This window comes from Eleutherodactylus coqui, chromosome 11 (genome assembly GCF_035609145.1).
Source record: "Eleutherodactylus coqui strain aEleCoq1 chromosome 11, aEleCoq1.hap1, whole genome shotgun sequence".
Taxonomy (NCBI): domain Eukaryota; kingdom Metazoa; phylum Chordata; class Amphibia; order Anura; family Eleutherodactylidae; genus Eleutherodactylus; species Eleutherodactylus coqui.
In genome coordinates this window covers 19,068,048-19,090,330 of record NC_089847.1, presented here as the reverse complement: position 1 = coordinate 19,090,330, position 22,283 = coordinate 19,068,048, and the positions used below count along the sequence as shown (strand labels likewise).

At 43.5% G+C, this 22,283-nt stretch overlaps 1 protein-coding gene across 2 annotated transcripts in view; it reads left to right on the top strand.

Annotated features, from left to right (window-relative positions):
- CDH13 (cadherin 13) overlaps positions 1-22,283 on the top strand; it is a 691,633-nt gene that overhangs the window by 273,209 nt on the left and 396,141 nt on the right. For both annotated transcript variants that reach the window (XM_066583672.1, XM_066583671.1), the window contains exon 4: positions 17,531-17,647. In XM_066583672.1, coding sequence (XP_066439769.1) covers positions 17,531-17,647 — 117 coding nt within the window. The remainder of the gene's footprint in view (positions 1-17,530; positions 17,648-22,283) is intronic.

Genomic DNA, 22,283 nt, shown 5'->3' with positions numbered 1-22,283 from the left:
AGGCAATCAGCCTTGGCAGCCCTGGAGACCCCCAGCTGCCATCATACTGAGCGGAATCTCACAATCTCATCTTGGGGGGGGAGGCATTCAAGACAGCAGAATACTGATCAGGACATTTAACCCTTTGCAATCTCATTTTGGATTCAGGGTTTCCTAGGGGGCTTTCTGTTTCTGCCATTATACAATGGCGCCATCTGCTGGCTAGAGCCAGTACTGCGGTATGTTACATGCTGGAGAGGCCCCCCGACAACAGAACGGCCAGTAATATACAGTAAGAATACCCTGCCGGACGTCCTCCGACATCGGAGCTGTACAGCCTTCAATCAGAATGTCTGAAGACGTCAGACAGTGGATTGGAAATGCTGCATTTAAAAGACTTAGGGTGCTTTCACACGACAGTTTTTATGTTCAACCTAAACAGCCTCGATCAGCGTACATGCTAATTGGGGCTGTTGCGGGCAGGTGTAAGGTGGGGAAGACAGCCAGCACTCACATTGCATGGATTGAAAAGCACCAAATTGTCACAAAGTTTATAAAAAGAGACGCACGCAGGCCAGGAAACTGTCAGTAGAAGAGGTAGGTGCTCCACGATTTAGGCTTGATGCGCAAAGATTCACATAGATGTACCAAAATGGAATTTTTTTTTTTCACTTTGCTCAACATTTATGCTGCTTAGTTGCAACAAAAAACGCACAAATGTGCCAGAATGACATAGCTCTACAGACCGCGCTCAAAATTTACCTTGGGTGCCGAAAGATCAGAAAAAAATGTTTATTGGGCACCACTTATTTATATAAATTCCAGGTAAGTAGGTGCTGAACAACCCAAACATGTAGGGATGAGCGAGTATACTCGCTAAGGCACTACTCGCTCGAGTAATGTGCCTTAGCCAAGTATCTCCCCGCTCGTCCCGAAAGATTCGGGGGCCGGCGCGGGGCGGGGAGCTGCGGGGGTGAGCAGGGAGGAACGGAGGGGAGATCTCTCTCTCCCTCTCTCTCTCCCGCCCGCTCTCCCCTGCTCCCCGCTGCGACTCACCTGTCAGCTGCGGCGGCCCCCGAATCTTTAGGGACGAGCACAGCGATACTCGGCTAAGGCACATAACTCGAGCGAGTAGTGCCTTAGTGAGTATACCCGCTCATCCCTAGTAACTAAATATCAATTGGAACACGAAAAAAGAAGCATGCATAAACAGATTGGCAAACTAATCGCTATATAGAAAACACATTAAAGGCATTTAAAAAGGAGCACGCAAAGCATACAACCATAGGGCTTATTCAGATGGGCGTATATCGGTCGGATTTTCACGCCCGGCTGATATACGCTGCAAGGGGAGGAGGTGGGACGGGAGGGGAGCAGTGCACTGAGCTCCCAACCCCTCCCCACCCCTTGCCACTGCTTGCAATGGGGGGGCATGACAGGGCGGAGCTAACTTCCGTCCCCTCCCATTGCAAACAGTGGCAAGGGCGGAGAGAGGGCTAGCTCCCGGTTCGTCCTACCTCCTCCTCTTGCAGAGAGGGGCAGCGTATACCGGCTGGGCGTGAAAACCCGACCGATATATGCCTGTCTGAATAAGCCCTTAGGGCTTACTCACACGAGCATAGGTGTTTTTACGTGCACCCGCCGGCGCCGTGAAAACGCATAAATGGAAGCGCAAATCTGCCATTTGTACACCCGTTCAGATGGCCCGGCATGTATACGCTGAGCCCGGAATTCTGTTGGGTGGGAAAAACAGTTTAGCTCTGCTAAACTGCCTCCCCCCTTTCTGCCCCCTTGCCGGTTAGCTAGTGTGCTAAGCTCCAGTCCCCTCTCCGCCTCTTGTTGGCTGCCACGACCAGTAGGCCTCCGCCAGCAGGGGGTCGTCTCTCGATTTTCCTAGCAATTGCTGCGGTTAGAGCAACGTGGGCCGGGACAGCTTCTGACAAGCGTGCAGCATGACCAAAAAGTGCGAGTCGTCTCCTTGTTATTGTTTCTGTGATTGAACCCAGCCCCGTGCAAGCCTGTATCTCACTGTTTCTGATGAGGTCGCTGCTAAACTCCCTCCCACCTCCTTTCTCCAGCAGCTCTCATAGGCTCCCATAAGAGTCTATGGAAGCTGCCACCGTATTTCGGCCAGAAGAAAGTTCCTGAACTATCTAACTTAGTTACAACCATATCCCACTGCGGATGGCGCTGTTTTAGCTTCTGAGCCAGCACCATCTACAGCCGTATATGTATAGCCCTTCGCGCTAGCTGCTGCCTTCCCATGACCTACATGGAGTGGGAAGGGATTAGAGAAGACCGCCCATACCCTCTGATCACTGGCGATCACTACATAGCTTTACATCTGCATCCCCACTGACTTTATCACACCTCTTCTATTCTCTTTAAACCCCCCCACCCCCACCATCACCACCGATGCTTTGAATCTGTCAAGTAGGCGGTCCCCCTACTCATTGGGTGACATCCCTGAGTGGAGAAAACATGACCCATTGATAGTGAGTGGAAGAGACCGCCCACTTGACAGATTCAAAATGCCGGGAGTCAAATCAAACAGAGGTCGATGTAAAGAAATGGATGGCATTCAAAGAAACAAAGAGATGCAATAGTCAGTGTGAATGCAGCTGTAATGCTATGCAGCCATCTCTACTGATTAGTGGACATGAAAAGTCCAGGTTGTACAGGATCATAAAGACACGGCTGCTCTCTTCCAGAAACAGCACCCCACCTGGTTGTGTCTGGTATTGCAGTTCTACTCCATTGAGCTTAATGGATCTGACCTGCAATCCCACACACAACCTGTGGCCAGGTGTGGCAGTGTTTCAGCCAAGTTTTTCAAATGCTTTTCAACCCCCTTTGCCAGTGTTTAACCATAAGGACATTTCCATTATATTGAATGGATAATATATGTAAACGCATAGCAAAATACAAGAAAAGTCGCAAACACCAAGGCTACTGTTCCAAAAGGCTCCAAATCAATGATTGTTGTGACGGTCGTGCACTGCGTAGGTTATGAAGGGCGCATTACGTGGATCACTTTCTGGCCGACACGTACTTGTTGCAGACAGAGTATCTACAAGAGGTCCTTGCACCTATCAGTCAAGTCCGGAGGAGGCCGCCTGGCGCATTGTAATGTACCGTACGTCTTCTGAAACAGCTGATCCTTGCAAAGCGAATACATTTATTCACAGACAATCTGAGACATCCTCGTCATCTTCAGAGTCCTCTTAACCCTCCGCTGTGCTGAGACGATCATTCTTCAGCGCCTGGTGACCTTCATGTAATGCTTTTACGGAAAAGTATACTCCAGTAATTACACTGGTCTCAGGCCTTGTAGAATTTTCAAGGGTGAGTAAGTGCCAGAAAACTCACGGACTAGCAGGGAACTAATGAAAAAGTCTGTAATTTTGCTCATTCTCTACACATATACAACATAGGGTGTGACAAAGGATGTACAGCAGTGTCATACAGGGGGTGGGCAAAAATATGGAAACACCATACAGAATGCATGCCTTAAATTACATGGCATTATACATCATATTTCAATAAGACATATAGAGACCGATTTTAAGTGGAGGTAATATGACACAGATGCTGCCTGGTATCAGTGAACATCTGCCCAAGCAACAAGGTTCCAAGCAACCTGCCCAAGCAGCAAGCTGCTGTTACCAGATGGCTCCTAAAACCACCCAGAGCAGGGCAAGAGGTGAAGTAAACACAAATTTGTTGGGAAAGCTCTCAGCCAAGCAGGGGTCAAAAGGGCAGCTCAGTGCTAATGATCAGAAGCCAATGCATTTCATATGGTGTTTCCATATTTTTGTCTACCCCCTGTATATCAGATGTTCTGAACAAAGGAAAACCTACATAATAGTAGAGGCGGGTGACAAAAAGACATCAATAGATGAATACAAGGGAAATACAGAAACTCCATGTGAGCAGATTTTTGCATCTTCCATCTTAATTTCCATTATTTGTTTTTCACATTTTTCACATTTTTTAAATTCATCAAAGCTGAAGAAAGTTCTATCTGCTGTACATTAGACTACCTCTCTGTGTTACACAGACTTGTTTGAGGACACTCATACTAACACACAATCAATCATATAACTGTAGCTAAAAACTCAAGGCAGGGCAAGAATTACAAGATTGTAAGGTAGTAGCAAGGATGTAATGGGGACATATTTATGGTGACGGAGATAGCCTTTAAGGGAACCTGTCATGTCCCCATGTTAGTGGGGCGGGTTGCATAGCTTTACAGCTGCAGCCATACTCAATCCAACAATGTCTTTCTTTTTTTAATACTCCACCCTATTACCACATTCAGGCTATGTAAAATGTCTCCCAGTCCTCTGAATGTGTCAAATGGGCGGTCCTAACTGCTAACTGTTAATCAAGTCTGACATCACCCACTGAGAACAGTGGGGACCACCCAACTGGCACCAAATCTAAGAAGAGCCCATACCGGAGAATGAGGATGAGTATAAACAAACGAAAAACATTATTGGCGTGGGCCGGGCTACAGCAGCTAAGCTATGCAGCTAACCCGGCTGATAGTAGGACATCACAGGTCTTCTTTAAAGGGTCAGTATTACTTTATAGACTCTCCAGTACAAATGAGCTAACTTTTCAAAAGTTTGGTTTGCTGAATTGCATCAAAAAGCTCAGTTAGTTCCGAATTAGTTCAAACTGAACCAAGAGTTCATAAATCCCCTAGAACTACTATTGAACACTTTCTAGAAGGGTGGTGATGCTTTTTTTCCTGTGGCTCAGTGGTTAGCACCATTTCCTTGCTACACCGGGGTCCTAGGTTCAAATCTGACCAAGATAAGATGTTGTCCTTGGTCAGATTTGAATGTAGGGCCCCAGCAATGCAAGCAAAGTTGAGCCACCATGCCCCCTCCGCCGCCGCCCCTCAGCAAATGTATGCCCCTTATTAATAAAGGTGATTATTATGAAGAAAACCCCCACATAAATGCTAAAAAAATAATACATGTCTACATACTCACCTAATCCTGCAGACTGCACTCCCCCATCTGGCTTCTTCAGGTTCTCTGCTCACCTCTCAGTCCAATGGTCACATCTATCTAAGCACGTGACCTCTATGACCAATCACTGCTCTTGATGTTACTGAAACTGGGGATTGGCTGCTGCAGCCAATTGGAAGTGAGCAGAGACATTGGCCATTACTTTCCCACAAAGCTGAGGTAGTGATAGTTCGTTCAGCTGGTGGAAAAGCCCTTTGTGTATATGTACAGGGGGTGGACAAAAATATGGAAACACCGTACAAAATGCATGTCTTACGTTACATGGCATTAAAAACCATATTTCAATAAGACATGTAGAGACTGATTTTAAGTGGAGGTAATATGACACAGATGTGAACATCTGCCCGAGCAACAAGGTTCCATTAGTCAGGGGTTTGAGCTACTCAGCTGCTGTTACCAGCTGGCTCCTCAAACCACCCAGAGCAGGGCAAGAGGTGAAGTAAACACAAATTTGGCAGGAAAGCTCTCAGCCAAGCAGGGGTCAAAAGCGCAGCCCAGTGCTAATGATTAAAATCCAATGCATTTCAGTGTTTCCAAATTTTTGTCTACACACTGTGTACATGCATACAGTCCCCCATTCCTCCGCGATGACTCTGTAAGTCCAGGATTCTCTATTAGGAGTACTCTGGCACCCTTACTATATTATGTCTTGCTCATGATATTACCTCTGGGAACATAACACATCTAAACACTCGTTCCTTCGTGATCTTTTAGGCGTATTTCAATAAGCCTGTTGACTCTCTTGGCATGATTATCGCTTCGCACCAATTGTAGAGACTAATCAAGATGATCTCCTTTACCGCTAAGTCTCCTATTTACTTATGCATTATTGACTGCCACCGGTTAGTGAGAGCACAATATTTACCTGCGAATGTGAAATGTGCCTCAAGCAGACTGATTACAGCCAGACAGGTGTTAGGGATGTCTCGGAGCTTATCTGGAAGCTTCTGCCAGGAGTCATTATCTTGTCAGTCCTAATATCTCTCTTTTTTTCAGTTGCATCCAAAATAAAAAAAATAAAAAATTAGGAAATTGCATGTAAATTGCCGTCACTGTCAGGATATGGCAGGAGATATCAAGTTGGATAAGGAAGATTAAGATGGGATTTCTTCAAAGTGCAAGATGTTTTCTTTTTTTTCCTTTGCCCGTCTTGTCATGCCTTGGATAACTCCTTAATACTATCCTTGGCATGGCGATTATTGGACAATGAGAATTACCGGTCATTGTTTCAAATCTTGCCATTTGGCAGACTCGTACAATTCATTCCATTTAGTTTGGCTGGGACTGAGAAATGTGTCGTAGAGAGATAAAATTCACGCTTCTTACGTGGGCTGAAACGCATTGAACATACGAAGCGCGCTCTTATAAATAAAATATTCCGCAGTTGCAGGTTCCTGCCGTTCCTTTCTTTCAGCCACAAAAGAATTTGCATAAAATGTTCAGAAGTTTTAAAATCTTATTCTAGTTTCTACAGCTGTCAGGCTCATTTACCTCCCGGGTTTTGGCCTAATTTGTGTCGTGGGAAACAGACTTTTTCCTACGCAACTTTATCCAATTGCTTGTTCGGCCCACAGTTTTTTCCTGCTGGCCTCGCGCACTCTCGGCTCAGCTCATGAAAGTGCTTTGAATAGGGAGTTGGGAGAAAGTAGTGTATGGGAATAAATCATATTCCAGAAGATTTCACTGATCTGCTCCAGATTGGTTATAATGAGAAGCGTCATGCATGAATATATGCATTTGAACTCACGGATGCTATCCGTCAGCCCCCATACCCTTCTGCTTCATTGACAGGAAGTACAATACAGTTATACTGACTATGACACACCAATTACATGCATACCCCTCCCAATATCATACCAACTCATGATTGGCCTAGTATGTAACGACGTTGATGATTAACATATTGGTTATAATGAGAAGCGTCATGCATGAATATATGCATTTGAACTCAAGGATGCTATCCGTCAGCCCCCATACCCTTCTGCTTCATTGACAGGAAGTACAATACAGTTATAGTGAATATGACACACCAATTACATACATACCCCTACCAACATCATACCAACTCATGATTGACCTAGTATGTAACGGCGTTGATGATTAACATATGTTTACGCCCCAGGTGTATGTTGCTATGTGAACATGTAATTCCTATATACCCAAGTAGTATAGACTTTATTAATCTTCCAATATGAACCAAGGAATCCAAGGGAGGAGATAAGGAGCACCCCCCCCCCCCCCTCTTATGAGCAGTGGGTATCCCAGGCCTTTCTCATAAGAAACTCATCTCAGGACCTCGTTAAGTCTTGGGAATTGTGTGTAGGAGTGTATTGCAGATACCAGCAGAAGAATGCAACACACACAGTGTACAGTATTGAACCCGTTAACCGTTTCACTGCTAGCTATTTTCTATGAAGGTTGATATATGAATATATATATATGTTTGCATAGGCTGATTTAAGAAACACATTTATATTTTTATTACTACAGCAGTAGCTTATCTACCCTGCGAAGAAAAGGATCGGCATGTCAGAACCCATCAGTCCGATTCTAATTTAACCCTACATTTGCCGACAGGGTAAATTGGGAAACCCCAATAGACATAGGAGGGCAGGGTGGAAAAAAAGCACATGAATTCTGCCATTTTTTCACAGCATTCGCTATACGGTAGAAATGACATGCTAGCCTTTCTCTGTGGGTTGGTACGATTGCAAAAATACCAAAATATTCTGTATTTTTTTTAGGTTTTTACTTTTTTTTTTTTTTTACAATAAAACCCTTTTTAAAAAAAGATGTATTTTTTTGGATTGCTGCATACTAAGACCCAGAATTTTTTATGTCCCTTGGAAGGACTTGCGTGAGGGCCTGTTTTTTGCATGATGAGCTATAGTTTTATTTGGTACCGTTTTGGGCTACATATGACTTTTTTGAAATCCTTTTTACTGCGTTTTTTTAGTTGGCAAAATGAACAAAAAAACATTTGGTCTATTTTTTTAGTCAGATCATTGCAGGGGATTAATCGGGCACGTGTGACGCTTAATAGGTAGAGATGAGCGAGTATACTCGCTAAGGCACATTACTCGAGCGAGTAGTGCCTTAGCCGAGTATCTCCCCGCTCGTCTCTAAAGATTCGGGGGCCGGCGCGGGTGACAGGTGAGTTGCGGCGGGGAGAGAGGGAGAGAGAGAGGGAGAGAGAGATCTCCCCTCCGTTCCTCCCCGCTCTCCCCGCCGCTCCCCGAATCTTTAGAGACGAGCGGGGAGATCCTCGGCTAAGGCACTGCTCGCTGGAGTAATGTGCCTTAGCGAGTATACTCGCTCATCTCTAGTAATAGCCATGTTTTGAAGTTTGTTACTAAGAGGGGAGGTTAGTGTTACGCATGTAGATTTGGAGAAAGATGTTGGTGAGATTTCAGCATGTGGGCCTTGGCAGTTTAGGGGGGATAGAATGGGGGTTGTGTTCGTTGGGGGCTGCGCAGACTTAGGTTTAAGCCGTGCTGGCTGTGGCAGGTGGGGGGTCCTTGGAATCGGTTGAAATTGTTTGGGGGGAGTGGGGTGGGCACGGTCTCACCTACTAAGACTCCCTTCTTTGGTAATTTTACTGGCATCTGGTGCTGTGTGCCTTGGCTAGTAATTTTAATAGCACTAGATTGACATGATGTTCGCTAATCGCTATGTGAACACAAAATGTTTGGAAAAATGGTTGTAAATGTTTTAAGAACTGCCGAGCCGAGGGTTCAGCTTGAACAGTTCGCTGTCCGCAGATCACGGCTTGGTCTTCCACGTTTTGGAGATATGGCAATAGTGAATTAGTGTATATTACATGTCGGTATATTACACCACTCAGTATAGTATATGTTACTGTGGAGCCCCCAGTATATTCGGTGTATCCTGCAGTAATATCTTGTATGTCTGGTATACTCTACAGATTGCATCTACTACAGAGAGTGAATACAGTCACTGAGGTGTAGACCACTATATAACTGCGTGCAGCAGAGCTGAGTGTGTATAGTTGTGTGTAGCAGAGCTGAGTGTATATAGCTGCAGGCGCAGAGCTGAGTGTATATACCTACATGTAGAAGAGCTGAGTGTATATACTTGCATGTAGTAGAGCTGAGTGAGTATAGCTGTGTGTAGTAGAGCTAAGTGTATATAGCTGCGTGTAGCAGAGCTGAGTGCATAAAGCTATGTGTAGCAGAGCTGTGTGCATATACTTGCATGTAGCAGAGCTGTGTGTATATAGCTATGTGTAGCAGAGCTTTGTGCGTATACCTGCGTATAGCAGAGCTGAGTGCATATTTCTCTCTCCCTCCCTCTCCCCTCATTGAAAACAATCGGAGAACATCGTGATCCCCTGCCATGACTATGACAGCTGCGGTGGGGGATTCCTTCACCCTGCAGGGATATGAGGCTGTTTCCATGTGAGAACGCCCCGCATCCACGGGTTTCCATTGTTTTCAATGGGGCCGGCTGTTGTGCTTCGACCGCCAGGGACCGTGACGTTTCTCGCGCTGGCGTAGCAATGCTTTGCTCTCCTTGGCGGCTGAAGCAACGGCGCCGCTACACTTAACATTACAACTATGACCTAGCCTGACACCTCAATCAACCAATCAAACTCAAATGTTATGATTTTACGGAGGTGGGGAGGATCTAACGGATTTAATGACACCAAACGTCCTGCAGAGGGGCCAAAGTGTGGTGCAAGAAATAGCCTGTAGGCTTATTTATATTAGATTTGCTGTGTGGGATAAAAAAGTATATTCCATTTACTGTACAAGTCATCACAGGTGGAACAACACCAGACTTGGGTTTCTTTCTGTTACTCCTTAAAAAAACAAAATGGGAAAAGTGATCAAAAAAAAAATTTTTTTCCCTCTTTTAGATTTTTTTTAATGTCCCTATAGGGGGACTTACTAAGATCTCAGGCAATCCTTCCTCTGCAATTGCATTGTGTATTGCTGATGGCATCACAATGGAACTACCCTCTCTTTGTTAACCTCCTACATGCCAGGATAATTGCAGCATGTAAGAAGTTAACAGCAGGGATCAGTATTCCTACCGATCCCCGCTGTTTCAGTGGAAGGACGGCTGTCAGTCACAGCTGACTCCCGCTGAAGATGATGTGGGCTCTGCTTCTAATATATATACACACACAGGGGCGTAACTATAGAGGGTGCAGGGGTTGTGGTTGCACCCGGGCCCAGGAGCCTTAGGGGGCCCATAAGGCCTCTCTTCTCCATATAGGGAGCCCAGTACTATGAATAAAGCATTATAGTTGGGGGCCCTGTTACAGGTTTTGCATTGGGGCCCAGAAGCTTCAAGTTATGTCTCTGTGCATCATGGTTTAGGTATGGGTATGGGTACAGATACAGATAGAGGGGGGGGGGGGGCTGCTCATCTTTTGCATCAGGGCCCCTGAGCCTTTACTTACGCCCCTGTGTATATATATATATATATATATATATATATATATATATACACACACATCCTGGGATGGGAAGGGGTTAATCTGCCCACCATCTTTATAGGTGTTCTTTATCTAGAAGAATTAGGGCTTGTTCTCATCAAGGTACTTTTACACGGTATGACCTGTTGAGCGCAGATGCCAGACAGGTCGTCCCAGCGATAATCGTTAGCACATAAGGTAAAAAAAAATGCATTTTCTATCAAATGATCTTGCCTCCATACACTCTTTCTTAGGGCTGTGCAGCCCCCCACTGGCATTGTGTACACAGCAGCCTCATGACTCATCAGTATTTAGACTTGATTAATGCATCCTGGACATCACACCTGCTCCCTCCTTCCACCCGCTTCCTCTTCTCTTTCCTCTTTCTTGTAGGCTTCACCTACTTGAGATCCTCTGTCTTGTTACTGTAAGGCATTTCTCGTACCTTTGGGAGCCTATATGCTGAACAAGTAAAGCTAAATTTATCTATTATTAATTATTGCTTCTATAAAAGATACCAGATCGGGCCGTAATGTCTACTCTGCAAAAATAGAATATTTGGGGACCAATTATTAAAAAAGTACAGTGTGTTCAAGAGAATGGATAGAACTAAAGCCTAGGAAGTACGTGTTCATTACAAAGTTTGCCTGAACTTTTGCCAAGTTTTAGACCTTTGGTGCCCTAGCAGTGGTGCTACCATGTTCACCTTTAGGGCCTTTTATACCGTCCGACGATTGGGTGCAAAAGCTTGTTTGTGTCTATTTAGCATAGAAATGTTCCATGGTCAACAGGGAGGTGTGCAGTTTACCAATGGCAGCTGCTTGGGGATGGACGGTTGTATTAAAGGGTTTGTACCAAGTTATGAAGTTATTCCTTCTCCACTCTATGATCGATGGGGGTCCAAATGATGGAAGCTCACCAATCCCAAGGATGGGGGTGCAGTGAATGAAGTGGTAATCTCTGGTGGTGTCATTCAAGTGAATGGAGCAGCGACAATGACGCATCTTCCACCCCATTCATTTGGGGACCAATCGGAGTCCTGTTCTCAGGATCGGTGGGGACCCCAATGGTCGGACCACCACTGATCGTAAATTTATCTTCGGCCCTGTGGATAGAGCATATCTTTACTGTGGATCATCATACGGAGTGTGAATGGCAGCGATCAGGCCTTGATCGACTTGCTTTGCCTATCGGTACTCACTAGAGCAGGCTGATCATCAGCACATCTAAGAAGACCCAAAGGTCCTTTTACATGGGCTGATTCTCAACCTGATATATCAAGCATCAATTGAAAAAGCATGTTGATCAGACGTCTTTTATATCAGCCTAATCGTTTGCACGGCGCAATAATTCGGCATCAAAGTGTTCGGGAAAACGTTTGTGCCTGATTATCGAGCCGTGTAAGAAGGACCTTTAGGCCCTGGTCACATGATGTAATTTCACTTTGGATTCCAGAATGGATTCTGTGTCTAATCTGTGCTATTTTAGGATCCTATTGAACGCTATGAAAATCCGCATAGCGGAAAAAAATTCTTACCTGTCAATTCTTGGCGCAGTTTCTGTGCGGAAACCACATCGCCAAGTCGCATGCGGATTTACTGCATTGACTAAAACTAAATCTGCTGTTGGTCCATATGAATTCTGCTGCAGACTAAAGTGTCAGATCCACGTCGGACCTAACTTTCACGATGGTTGCCTTTAAAACTCATAGAAAAAAATACAGTGAGTCCCATTGGGTTTCTCAGGTAAAATGGACTTTTTAAACCTTACGATCAGTAATCCACATCAATGCCAGTTTCTCACAGTGCCAGCTTTAGGTTAGATGGAACCCTATGCAGAATTGTTTTTGATGTCCCCGATCATAAAAATGATATATATTGCACTGACAGGCAGCATGTTTGTATTTTGCTTGTCAAGCAAGCTGCAAAATAGCAGCATACTTCCAGAGAACAGTTCAGTGAATAAATAATGTAGCAGAACCAAGATTATAACATAAATACAGCACCAGAACCAAGCTCATAACATAAATACAGCACCAGAACCAAGCTCATAACATAAATACAGCACCAGAGCCAAGCTCATAACATAAATACAACACCAGAACCAAGCTTATAACATAAATATAGCACCAGAGCCAAGCTCATAACATAAATACAGCACCAGAACCTACCTCATAACATAAATACAGCACCAGAACCAAGCTCATAACATAAATACAGCACCAGAACCAAGCTTATAACATAAATATAGCACCGGAACCAAGCTCATAACATAAATACAGCACCAGAACCTACCTCATAACATAAATACAGCACCAGAACCAAGCTCATAACATAAATACAACACCAGAACCAAACTCAATGCATAAATACAGATTGGTTAAGGTACCTTTTCATAAAAGCGAATTCCAGTGCTATAATTGTCCCATGTACATGCAGCCGCCGTCAAGGCACTGAGCAAGAAATTGTTCAATTGTGGGAGTCACTTGGTTTTTAGCAGAACCAAAAACCAAGCAACTGTTGGCCCGTCCAAACAGGAGCCACTCGATGTTTGAGCGACTCATCTTTAGTGTGAATAGAACGATCCCCGGCCACTCCACCTCCATTCACTTGAAGGACCATTGTTCCAGTGTAAAGCACAGTAGCGAAAGTCGCTGGGACAGCTAACAGGCACTAATGCATCTAACAGTCGCACCGTGTAAATACCTTTAGGGCTCTTCTACACGTGACGACTTGTCGGGGTAGAGTGAATGCAGATGGAGCAGCTCGGGGATCGCACCGTCCCGCTAACCTTCATTCACAGTACGCATGCAGTCGTTCATAAGTGAATGACTGCCTGCTTACACGACCAATCCGTGACATTCACTTTCCATGGAATTGATTGGCTATTAAAACCTAATGAGGTCCAGCTGACGTCTTTTCCTGCGTTTTGCGCAGTCTTTCACGCATCCCCTTGCGTATTTCCACACCTGCCATCGACTTCTATGGCAGTTTCGCTGTGTAAAATGCAGGAAAATAGAGCAGGACCCTTTTTTTTTGGCTCGTATATGAGAACAAAGCCCTTGAAATCAATGGGTTCTATTCTCTGTGTTTTGCGCGCACAGATTTTGCGTGTACAAACACGGCCGTTTGAAGAAGCCTTTCGTTTGATTCTTAATACAAGGTATTGGGATTGACAAATAGCATAGACGCCCTATTGTCTACTTGTCGGGGTAAGACAAGGCTTATCGTGTTTGTCTGTGTATTTTACCATCGTTCCACCAAAGCTTTCGAAGAAGTGATACGAATCCCACTTGATCCTTGGTTACAGTTTACAAGAAGAAGGAATGATGCAATCACCTGCGGCTCAAGCAGAAATTGAAAGGGTTAGTTGGCATCAAGAAGCAATAATAAAAGAAAGTTAAGGCGGACGGAGTTTAAGACCAACATTCTTGAAAGTTATTCAGTGAGCAAGCTCCATAGACAGGCACATGGTGAACCAGGGAGCCAGGGATTTCTATAAGTGCCACATTTAGAGTTGCGAAGAATTGGTTCTTCGGAAGATGAGGCAATTGGCCATTACGTCCAAGGGGTTTTCTTTTTTTTTTTTTGCTTCTTCTGATTCTACAATTGTAGGAAAATAGGTACAACTTGATAGATCTCTTTCTTGATGGAGCTATGTCATAGTAGATTTTGCTGAGACCCCTACAGATCCCAAGAACGGGGGGGAAGGGTCCAATGTCCTTCACTCCTTCTAACTACAGGTTCTCTGTACAAACCCACAGTGATTGGCAGACTGAATGGACCAGTGGTTGCACATGTGGTGCCACTCCATTCATTTTCATTGGAACTGTTGGAGAAAGCCAATTGCGTCTATTCAGCTATTTCCGACTACCCCATTGAGATGAATGGAGTGGCACTCCGCATATGCAACCGTCACAGTCAACTGAGACCTAGTGTCATCTTCCACTCTCACACTTATACCTGTGCATTCTGTCAGTACCTAGGAAGATACTTCTTCTTTATTATTCGAGTAGTCAGAAGAAACACCTCTTCTTCAAAAGCTCCACTTTTAATGGCACCAGCAGACATTCTGGCTTCACCCAATCTCTCACACCTTTCGGCATTGCATAAACACTGCAAACTCTCTAACGTACACCAACTCCAAACTTTTATACCCTAACCCGTAGCTCCACCCAGGAGTGGACCTATGAACGTCCATTTGTCCCCATGAATGTTCGCTTCTTCCCTCCAGTATGGTGACCAGTTATTTCAACCTTTGGCATGGTCACCATACTGGGGCCAAGACCTATCTACCTACACAGGGGACATCTAGAATCAGGCCAGTGCCTGTTATAAACATCATTAGGTAGTTCTAAACATGGTTAAACAGATTCGGGCTAGAAGACCTTCAAAAACTATGGCAAGTGGGGTTGGGGGGGATGTTCATTCATTTCTCTACAGATGGCCATTCATCTGAAATGTCTGCCCCGATGATTTTGCCTGGTGTGCCAGGAAATGGGCGCTAACTGCTTTGACCTCAATTTTTGTAAATATCTATTTAGAATTTTTTAAAGTCAAATCTTAGAACTTTACGTGGTGACCTTCCGACCTGCTAGAAGTTTCCATGGAAGGATTCTACTACTTCTTCAGGCCGGTCGTAGTTTGGAGACAGTCAGTAAAAGCTTTTCAAAGAAACTCTTCTTGAGGATCAATGCCGAACTTAGGAATAATGTGGCTCATATTCACCGCTAGACAGTTTGACACCATCAAGACTAATTTATTGAAGTCTCTAAATGACCAAGAATACAACATCTACTCGTGTAACTAATAATGAGCTCCGGAAGGGCCAACCTTTCACATAGCTTTAAATGCTTCCAGTGACAGATCAATATGTTTACAGCATTCGCGCTTATTCCCATGACGAAAATTTAATGAAGTTTCCAAGCGAAGAGTAATGTATGAAGGCTTCAAATACAGATTAGAACATTTGACTATTCGTACCGGACAAAATCCCTGAAGATCTACAAAAATGATTAAGCAACGAGATTTTGGAAATTAACTAGCTCGTGAAGAAGTTCTCAGACTTGACTGACTCAGATTTATACAATTATAGACGTCAACAGCTCCAAATTTGTCACGAAGTTGGTAAAAAAGTTTTTTGATTTCAAAAACATTAAAGGGGTTGTCCAGGATTAGGTCACCGGCACACTAGCTCTTTATTCATTCATGTGGTGGCCGATTAAGAATGGACTATCCATGGACAACATACGACCTCACGGTCTTTGACCCCTTCCCAATATGTGCCGTTCATGTATGGTGCAGCGGGCCAGTAGTTCCTGCATCACATCATATCTATATACAGTATACCAATACCAGGGAGCTCAGAAGCTGAGCTTATAGTAACCGGAGCAGCTCGGGTCCTGCTGCAACCACCGGGATGGAGGCTAGCTCCGATCAATGCTGACAGATGCATCTAGAGGGTTTGGAAAGGAAGAGGACTCCTTAAAACCATTGGCATTTCCACAATCCAATCATGGATGCTGATGAATACCATGGCCACCGGAGGTCAAATCATGACTTCTGGGTCTGCCATGTACGGCAACCTGTGAGGGTGATGGATGCTGATGATTACCATGGCCACCGGAGGTCAAATCATGACTTCTGGGTCTACCATGTACGGCAACCTGTGAGGGTCAGTGTCATCAGTAACAGGCTGTACTATTAGTTATGAACCTCACAATGTCTGATAATACACTGTACTACACAAGTAGTGCAGTGTATTTTCTAAGTGATCAAAGGATCTTCAAGCCCCCTTGTGGGACAAACAAATCTGGTAAAAAAAAGGACATCATAAAAAATATTTTACATGTAAACCCCACCCTCAAAAAAACAAAAAAAAACCTTTCAAAAATTGTCATTTTTCCAATAAAGCGCTATTTGTTATCAGAAAAACGCAAATTTGTAACGATCTGTACTCTAAAACTATTATGTTATTTAAGCCATATAGTGAACGCCATTAACAAAAAATAAAAAATGCCAAAATAGCTGATTTTCATCATCTTGCCTCACAAAAATGTACATAAAGTGAATAAAAAGTCACATGCCCCCCAAAATGGTAAAAATGAAAACACCCACCTACCCCGCAAGACTCAAGCCCTCATACAGCTCTGTAGATGGAATAAGATCTCACTCTCTGAATACGGTAATGAAAAAAAAAAGATGTCCGTTTTTTGCAGGCGCAACATGGATCATTTTTTAAACGCAAGCGTGCACCTAGCCTGAGATAAACATGGCAGCATTGTTACCAGAACAGTGCCACTCCTGTCCACAGGTTGTGTCTGGTATTGCAACTTCTCCCTTTAAATATCAATGAAGCTGAGCTGCATTGCCACACACGGCCCTTATACTGGTGTGACGCTGCTTCTGGAAGATGGCAGCCAGGTTTTTTTTCTAAATCTAATGCTTTTAAAGGGATGTTCCAGGAAAATGATAAACTATATTATGCATAGCCAAATCTGAGGGGAGGGGGTGGGGCATGAGACGTTCTAAAGCTACCAAGGATGGAAGTATTGCTCCGCCCCTTCAAGAACTACCCTAGGCGTAACACAGCGGGCATATTTACTATTGAAAACTTGAATGTGTTAATTAAAAGGGGCGTGGCCTAAGTAGCGCCACAAGTTTTGCCAAAGTGCGCCAAGCTTTAGGCACAATCTTTTTTAAACTACGTCAACTAAAGGCGGTCTAGACTTCTAGAAAACTGGCGCATTTTAAGACGGTGTAGTGTAAGGGTCCTTTTATATGGAGTGCGACATTTTTGCAAATGCGCAGTAAAATAGAGTGTGCTGCATAGTGTTCTGCGTGACCGAATTGCACACGTGAAATACACGCTTGTGACCGAACCAACTGAAACCATTGGGTTCGGTTTTATGCGTATTGTGCGCAGAAATGTTTTATGCGCAAATGCGAGTGCAAATACGCCCTCGTGAATCCGGCCTACTTGTAGAAGGGCCCTCAGTGTTGTCTGCAGCGTATATCATTCTTCATGTTCTAGATCCTCGTTAAATGTTACTTTTCTTCCCCTACAGAACATGTTCAAAGTACCAAGACATCTTGCACATTTGAGACACAGAAGATCAATTGTGGCGCCCCCTATCTCTATTCCAGAGAATCAGAGGACACCGTTTCCAAAAACTGTTGGCAAGGTAAGTCTTGGTTCTTATTCATCGATGGGCACCTACTCAACCATTTCCCCGTCTGTATGAGGTCCGGAAATTTCCTCTCTGCTCTCACTAGTTAGGGCAGAAGTTTGTGGCTCATGAAGAAGAGAAGGGGCCCCACAGCAAAGATCAAACTAGCCCCAATATGGGGTTTGCTGCTCAGGATAGAAGGGCCGTTTTGAGAGCCTTCGAATAAATTTCCCATCACCTATCTAGAAGTAAATCTAGCTTGGCCCCCAATCTCCACGGGCCCCAGAATAGCCATATGACCTATCTCTATGGCAGTGTTTCCCAACTGGGGTACCATGGCACCTGGTGAGCCATGGGAACCCACCATGGTGCCACAGCCAGGCCCTAACATTGGTTCTTACTGGTTTGGAAGATCTGATGAGAAGCTGTGAGACCCTTTAGCATTTCCAAAACACATACTGTTCCCCCAGGCAGTCACCCGGGTAGTACCAGGCACGGCCACAACCCTATATCTGATGGCATAACCCTATGTCTGATGGCCTATGCATTCACTAGATCAGTGGGTGTTCCTAAGTCAAATATTAAAGAGATTGTCAAGTTGTAAACTATTAATGGTCTATTCCTAAGACTCGCCATCATAGGAATCTACGCATTCAGTTGCCCCAGAACCCTGCCGATCAGCTGTTCATCAAAGCCACCAAGCTTGGGCACTGAGCTGGTTTCTGCAAGCAGCATACAGCTCCGTTACTATAGTGGCCAGGCTTGGTATTACAGACAAAGCCCCCATTGAAATGAATGGGAACTTGGCATGCAATACTCAGCCTGGCCACTACAGTAAGAACAGAGCTGTCTGCTGCTTGCAAAAATCAACTCAATGCATGAACGCACTTGCCTGGCAAACTGCCGATCGGTAGGAGTCCTGAGCGATAGACCCCTACTAATCTGTCCTGAGAAAAAAACAATCAATAGTTTCCAACTGGACAACCCCTTTAAAAAGGATTCTGCAGGATAAGAAAAACATGACTGCTTTCTTCTAAGAAAAGCGCCACCTCTGCCCACAGGTCACGTGTGATATTCCAACTCATTTTCCATCACTTCACTGGAGCTGAGCTGCAATACCAGACACAACCAACAGACGCTGTGGCGCTGTTTCTCAGAGTTTTTCAAAAACATCACATCTGCATAAAAATGCAAAACCTCCTTTAATTGGTCTGTGACATATAAGATTCCCAACGAACGATTAAAGACCCCATAGTCACCCGTCATCCTGGCTGCGTCGGTCCCTTCCACCGCCTAGACATGCTAATTCCCTTCTGTAATCCGGATGTTTGCTCTCGCTAATGACAAGGTCCAATTTCGGTACAGTAATTGCGGGGGATTCGTCGCCGTCCAGCCTTTCAATTAAACACTGTTTGGTCGCACGGTTGTAATTTAAGTCGCTCTAATTGACACCGCGATCATGGGAATGAATTGACTGGCGAGGCAAAGCTGTGTTGAGCCACTTAACGACTTGTCTATGGATTTCATTAACTAGCGGGGGCTCGGCGGCCCTCTTGGAGGACGCTCGGAGCTCTTATTTGACAAATCACATAGGGTAGGCAATCTTAAGGGATGACAATAAAATTAAAATGTTTAATACACTCCTGGCAGCTTCCGGCGTGGCGTCCAGATGGCACCGGTGACTAATGGCGGACGTTATTGATGTGCCTTTTCCTCCTGGCTGGCTCGCCAACACCAGCGAAGGGGATATTATATTCCATTTTTGTCCTGGTCCCCATCCATATGCTTCTCGTCCAATCTATTTGGAGAGCCGGAGCGGCAGAGTATGCGATTCGCCTTTAATTACAATGATGGGTGATTTGTCAGGCCGCCATTAACAATGATGGATATGTAGTGGTTTTCGATGACAAGCTAAAAGCTGTAAAGAAATTTACTTACTGCTGATTGCCGCCGTCCTTCCTTCATCCCGGGATGTTTTTTTTTTTTTTTTACTTCTTCCATGTCAAGTTCGAGCGCTCTGACAGAAAAGTAATATTCTAAAAGAGGGCAAATTGAACGGCTTGGCTAAATCTCTATCATTACACGTCAGATATGGTTTTTAAGAAATCAGGATTTTACAGGCTGCAGAAATCACTTATTGATGCTCCCACATCTGTAATTTTGACCCTGATGCTGGTGGTTTGGGTGGAGAACTCGCTTTTACTGAAGTCTATAATTCTGAGGTTTTTTCCCCCCTTGGCTTTATCTTTAACTCCTGTGTATGTGTGACTTCTGTGGGAGTGTTATCAGAGGTATTAACGTTACACGTAGGCAGTGCGGATGGCTTATACCGACAGGCTAAATAAACCAGCAAGTCCTTCCTTACTTCTCGCTCACTTACGATTTTTCTCATGATGTGATTATCTATCTATCTATCTATCTATCTATCTATCTATCTATCTATCTATCTCATATCTATCTATCTCCTATCTATCTATCTATCTATCTATCTATCTATCTATCTATCTATCGCATATCTATCTATCTATCTATCTATCTAATCTATCTCATATCTATCTATCTATCTATCTCATATCTATCTATCTATCTATCTATCTATCTATCTATCTATCTATCTATCTATCTATCTATCTATCTATCTATCTCCTATCTATCTCATATCTATCTATCTATCTCCTATCTATCTCATATCTATCTATCTCATATCTATGTATCTCATATCTATCTATCTATCTATCTCATATCTATCTATCTCCTATCTATCTATCTATCTATCTATCTATCTATCTATCTATCTATCTATCGCATATCTATCTATCTATCTATCTAATCTATCTCATATCTATCTATCTATCTCATATCTATCTATCTATCTCCTATCTATCTCATATCTATCTATCTATCTCCTATCTATCTCATATCTATCTATCTCATATCTATCTATCTCATATCTATCTATCTCATATCTATCTATCTATCTATCTATCTATCTATCTATCTATCTATCTATCGCATATCTATCTATCTATCGCATATCTATCTATCTCATATTTATCTATCTATCTATCGCATATCTATCTATCTATCTATCTATCTAATCTATCTCATATCTATCTATCTATCTATCTATCTATCTATCTATCTATCTATCTATCTATCTATCTCATATCTATCTATCTATCTCATATCTATCTCATATCTATCTATCTATCTATCTATCCCATATCTATCTATCTATCTATCTATCTATCTATCTATCTATCTATCTATCTATCTATCTATCGCATATCTATCGCATATCTATCTATCGCATATCTATCTATCGCATATCTATCTATCTATCTATCTATTGCATATCTATCTATCGCATATCTATCTATCGCATATCTATCTATCGCATATCTATCTATCTATCTATCGCATATCTATCTATCTATCGCATATCTATCTATCGCATATCTATCTATCGCATATCTATCTATCTATCGCATATCTATCTATCTATCTATCGCATATCTATCTATCGCATATCTATCGCATATCTATCTATCTCATATCTATCTATCTATCTATCTCATCTATCTGTCTCATATCTATCTATCTATTTCACATCTATCTCATATCTATCTGTCTCATATCTATCTATCTATCTATCTCATATCTATCTATCGCATATCTATCTATCTATCGCATATCTATCTATCTATCGCATATCTATCTATCCATTTCACATCTATCTCATATGTATCTCATATCTATCTATTTATCTATCTATCTTCCATCCATCCATCCATCCATCGTAGATAGACTATGCTAGTATAACCTAGTTACCTCCTGTATATAATTATATATTTACAGCTGGTATAAGTTATACATCCTGTGTATGGGTACAGGTACAGATGTAAGGTTTACGTGTAGGCTGTATGGTTTAGGTATAGGTACAGGTGTATATGGTTGCACGCTGTATACTTTAGGTATGGGTGTAGGTACAGGTGACTACAGACTGGATTGTTTAGGTATGAATACAGGTACAAATGGCTGCAGACTGTATAGTTTAGGTATGGATACAGATGACTGCAGGCTGTATGGTTTAGGTAAGGGTACTGGTACAGATGACTACAGGCAGTATGATTTAGGTAAGGGTACAGGTACAGATGACTGCAGGCTGTATGGTTTAGGTAAGGGTACAGGTACAGATGACTGCAGGCTGTATGGTTTAGGTAAGGGTACAGGTACAGATGACTGCAGGCTGTATGGTTTAGGTAAGGGTACAGGTACAGATGACTGCAGGCTGTATGATTTAGGTAAGGGTACAGGTACAGATGACTGCAGGCTGTATGGTTTAGGTAAGGGTACAGGTACAGATGACTGCAGGCTGTATGGTTTAGGTAAGGGTACAGGTACAGATGACTGCAGGCAGTATGATTTAGGTAACAGTACAGGTACAGATGACTGCAGGCTGCATGATTTAGGTAAGGGCACAGGTACAGATGACTGCAGGCTGCATGATTTAGGTAAGGGTACAGGTACAGATGACTGCAGGCTGTATGGTTTAGGTAAGGGTACAGGTACAGATGACTGCAGGCTGTATGATTTAGGTAAGGGTACAGTTACAGATGACTGCAGACTGTGTGGTTTAGGTATTTTGTCT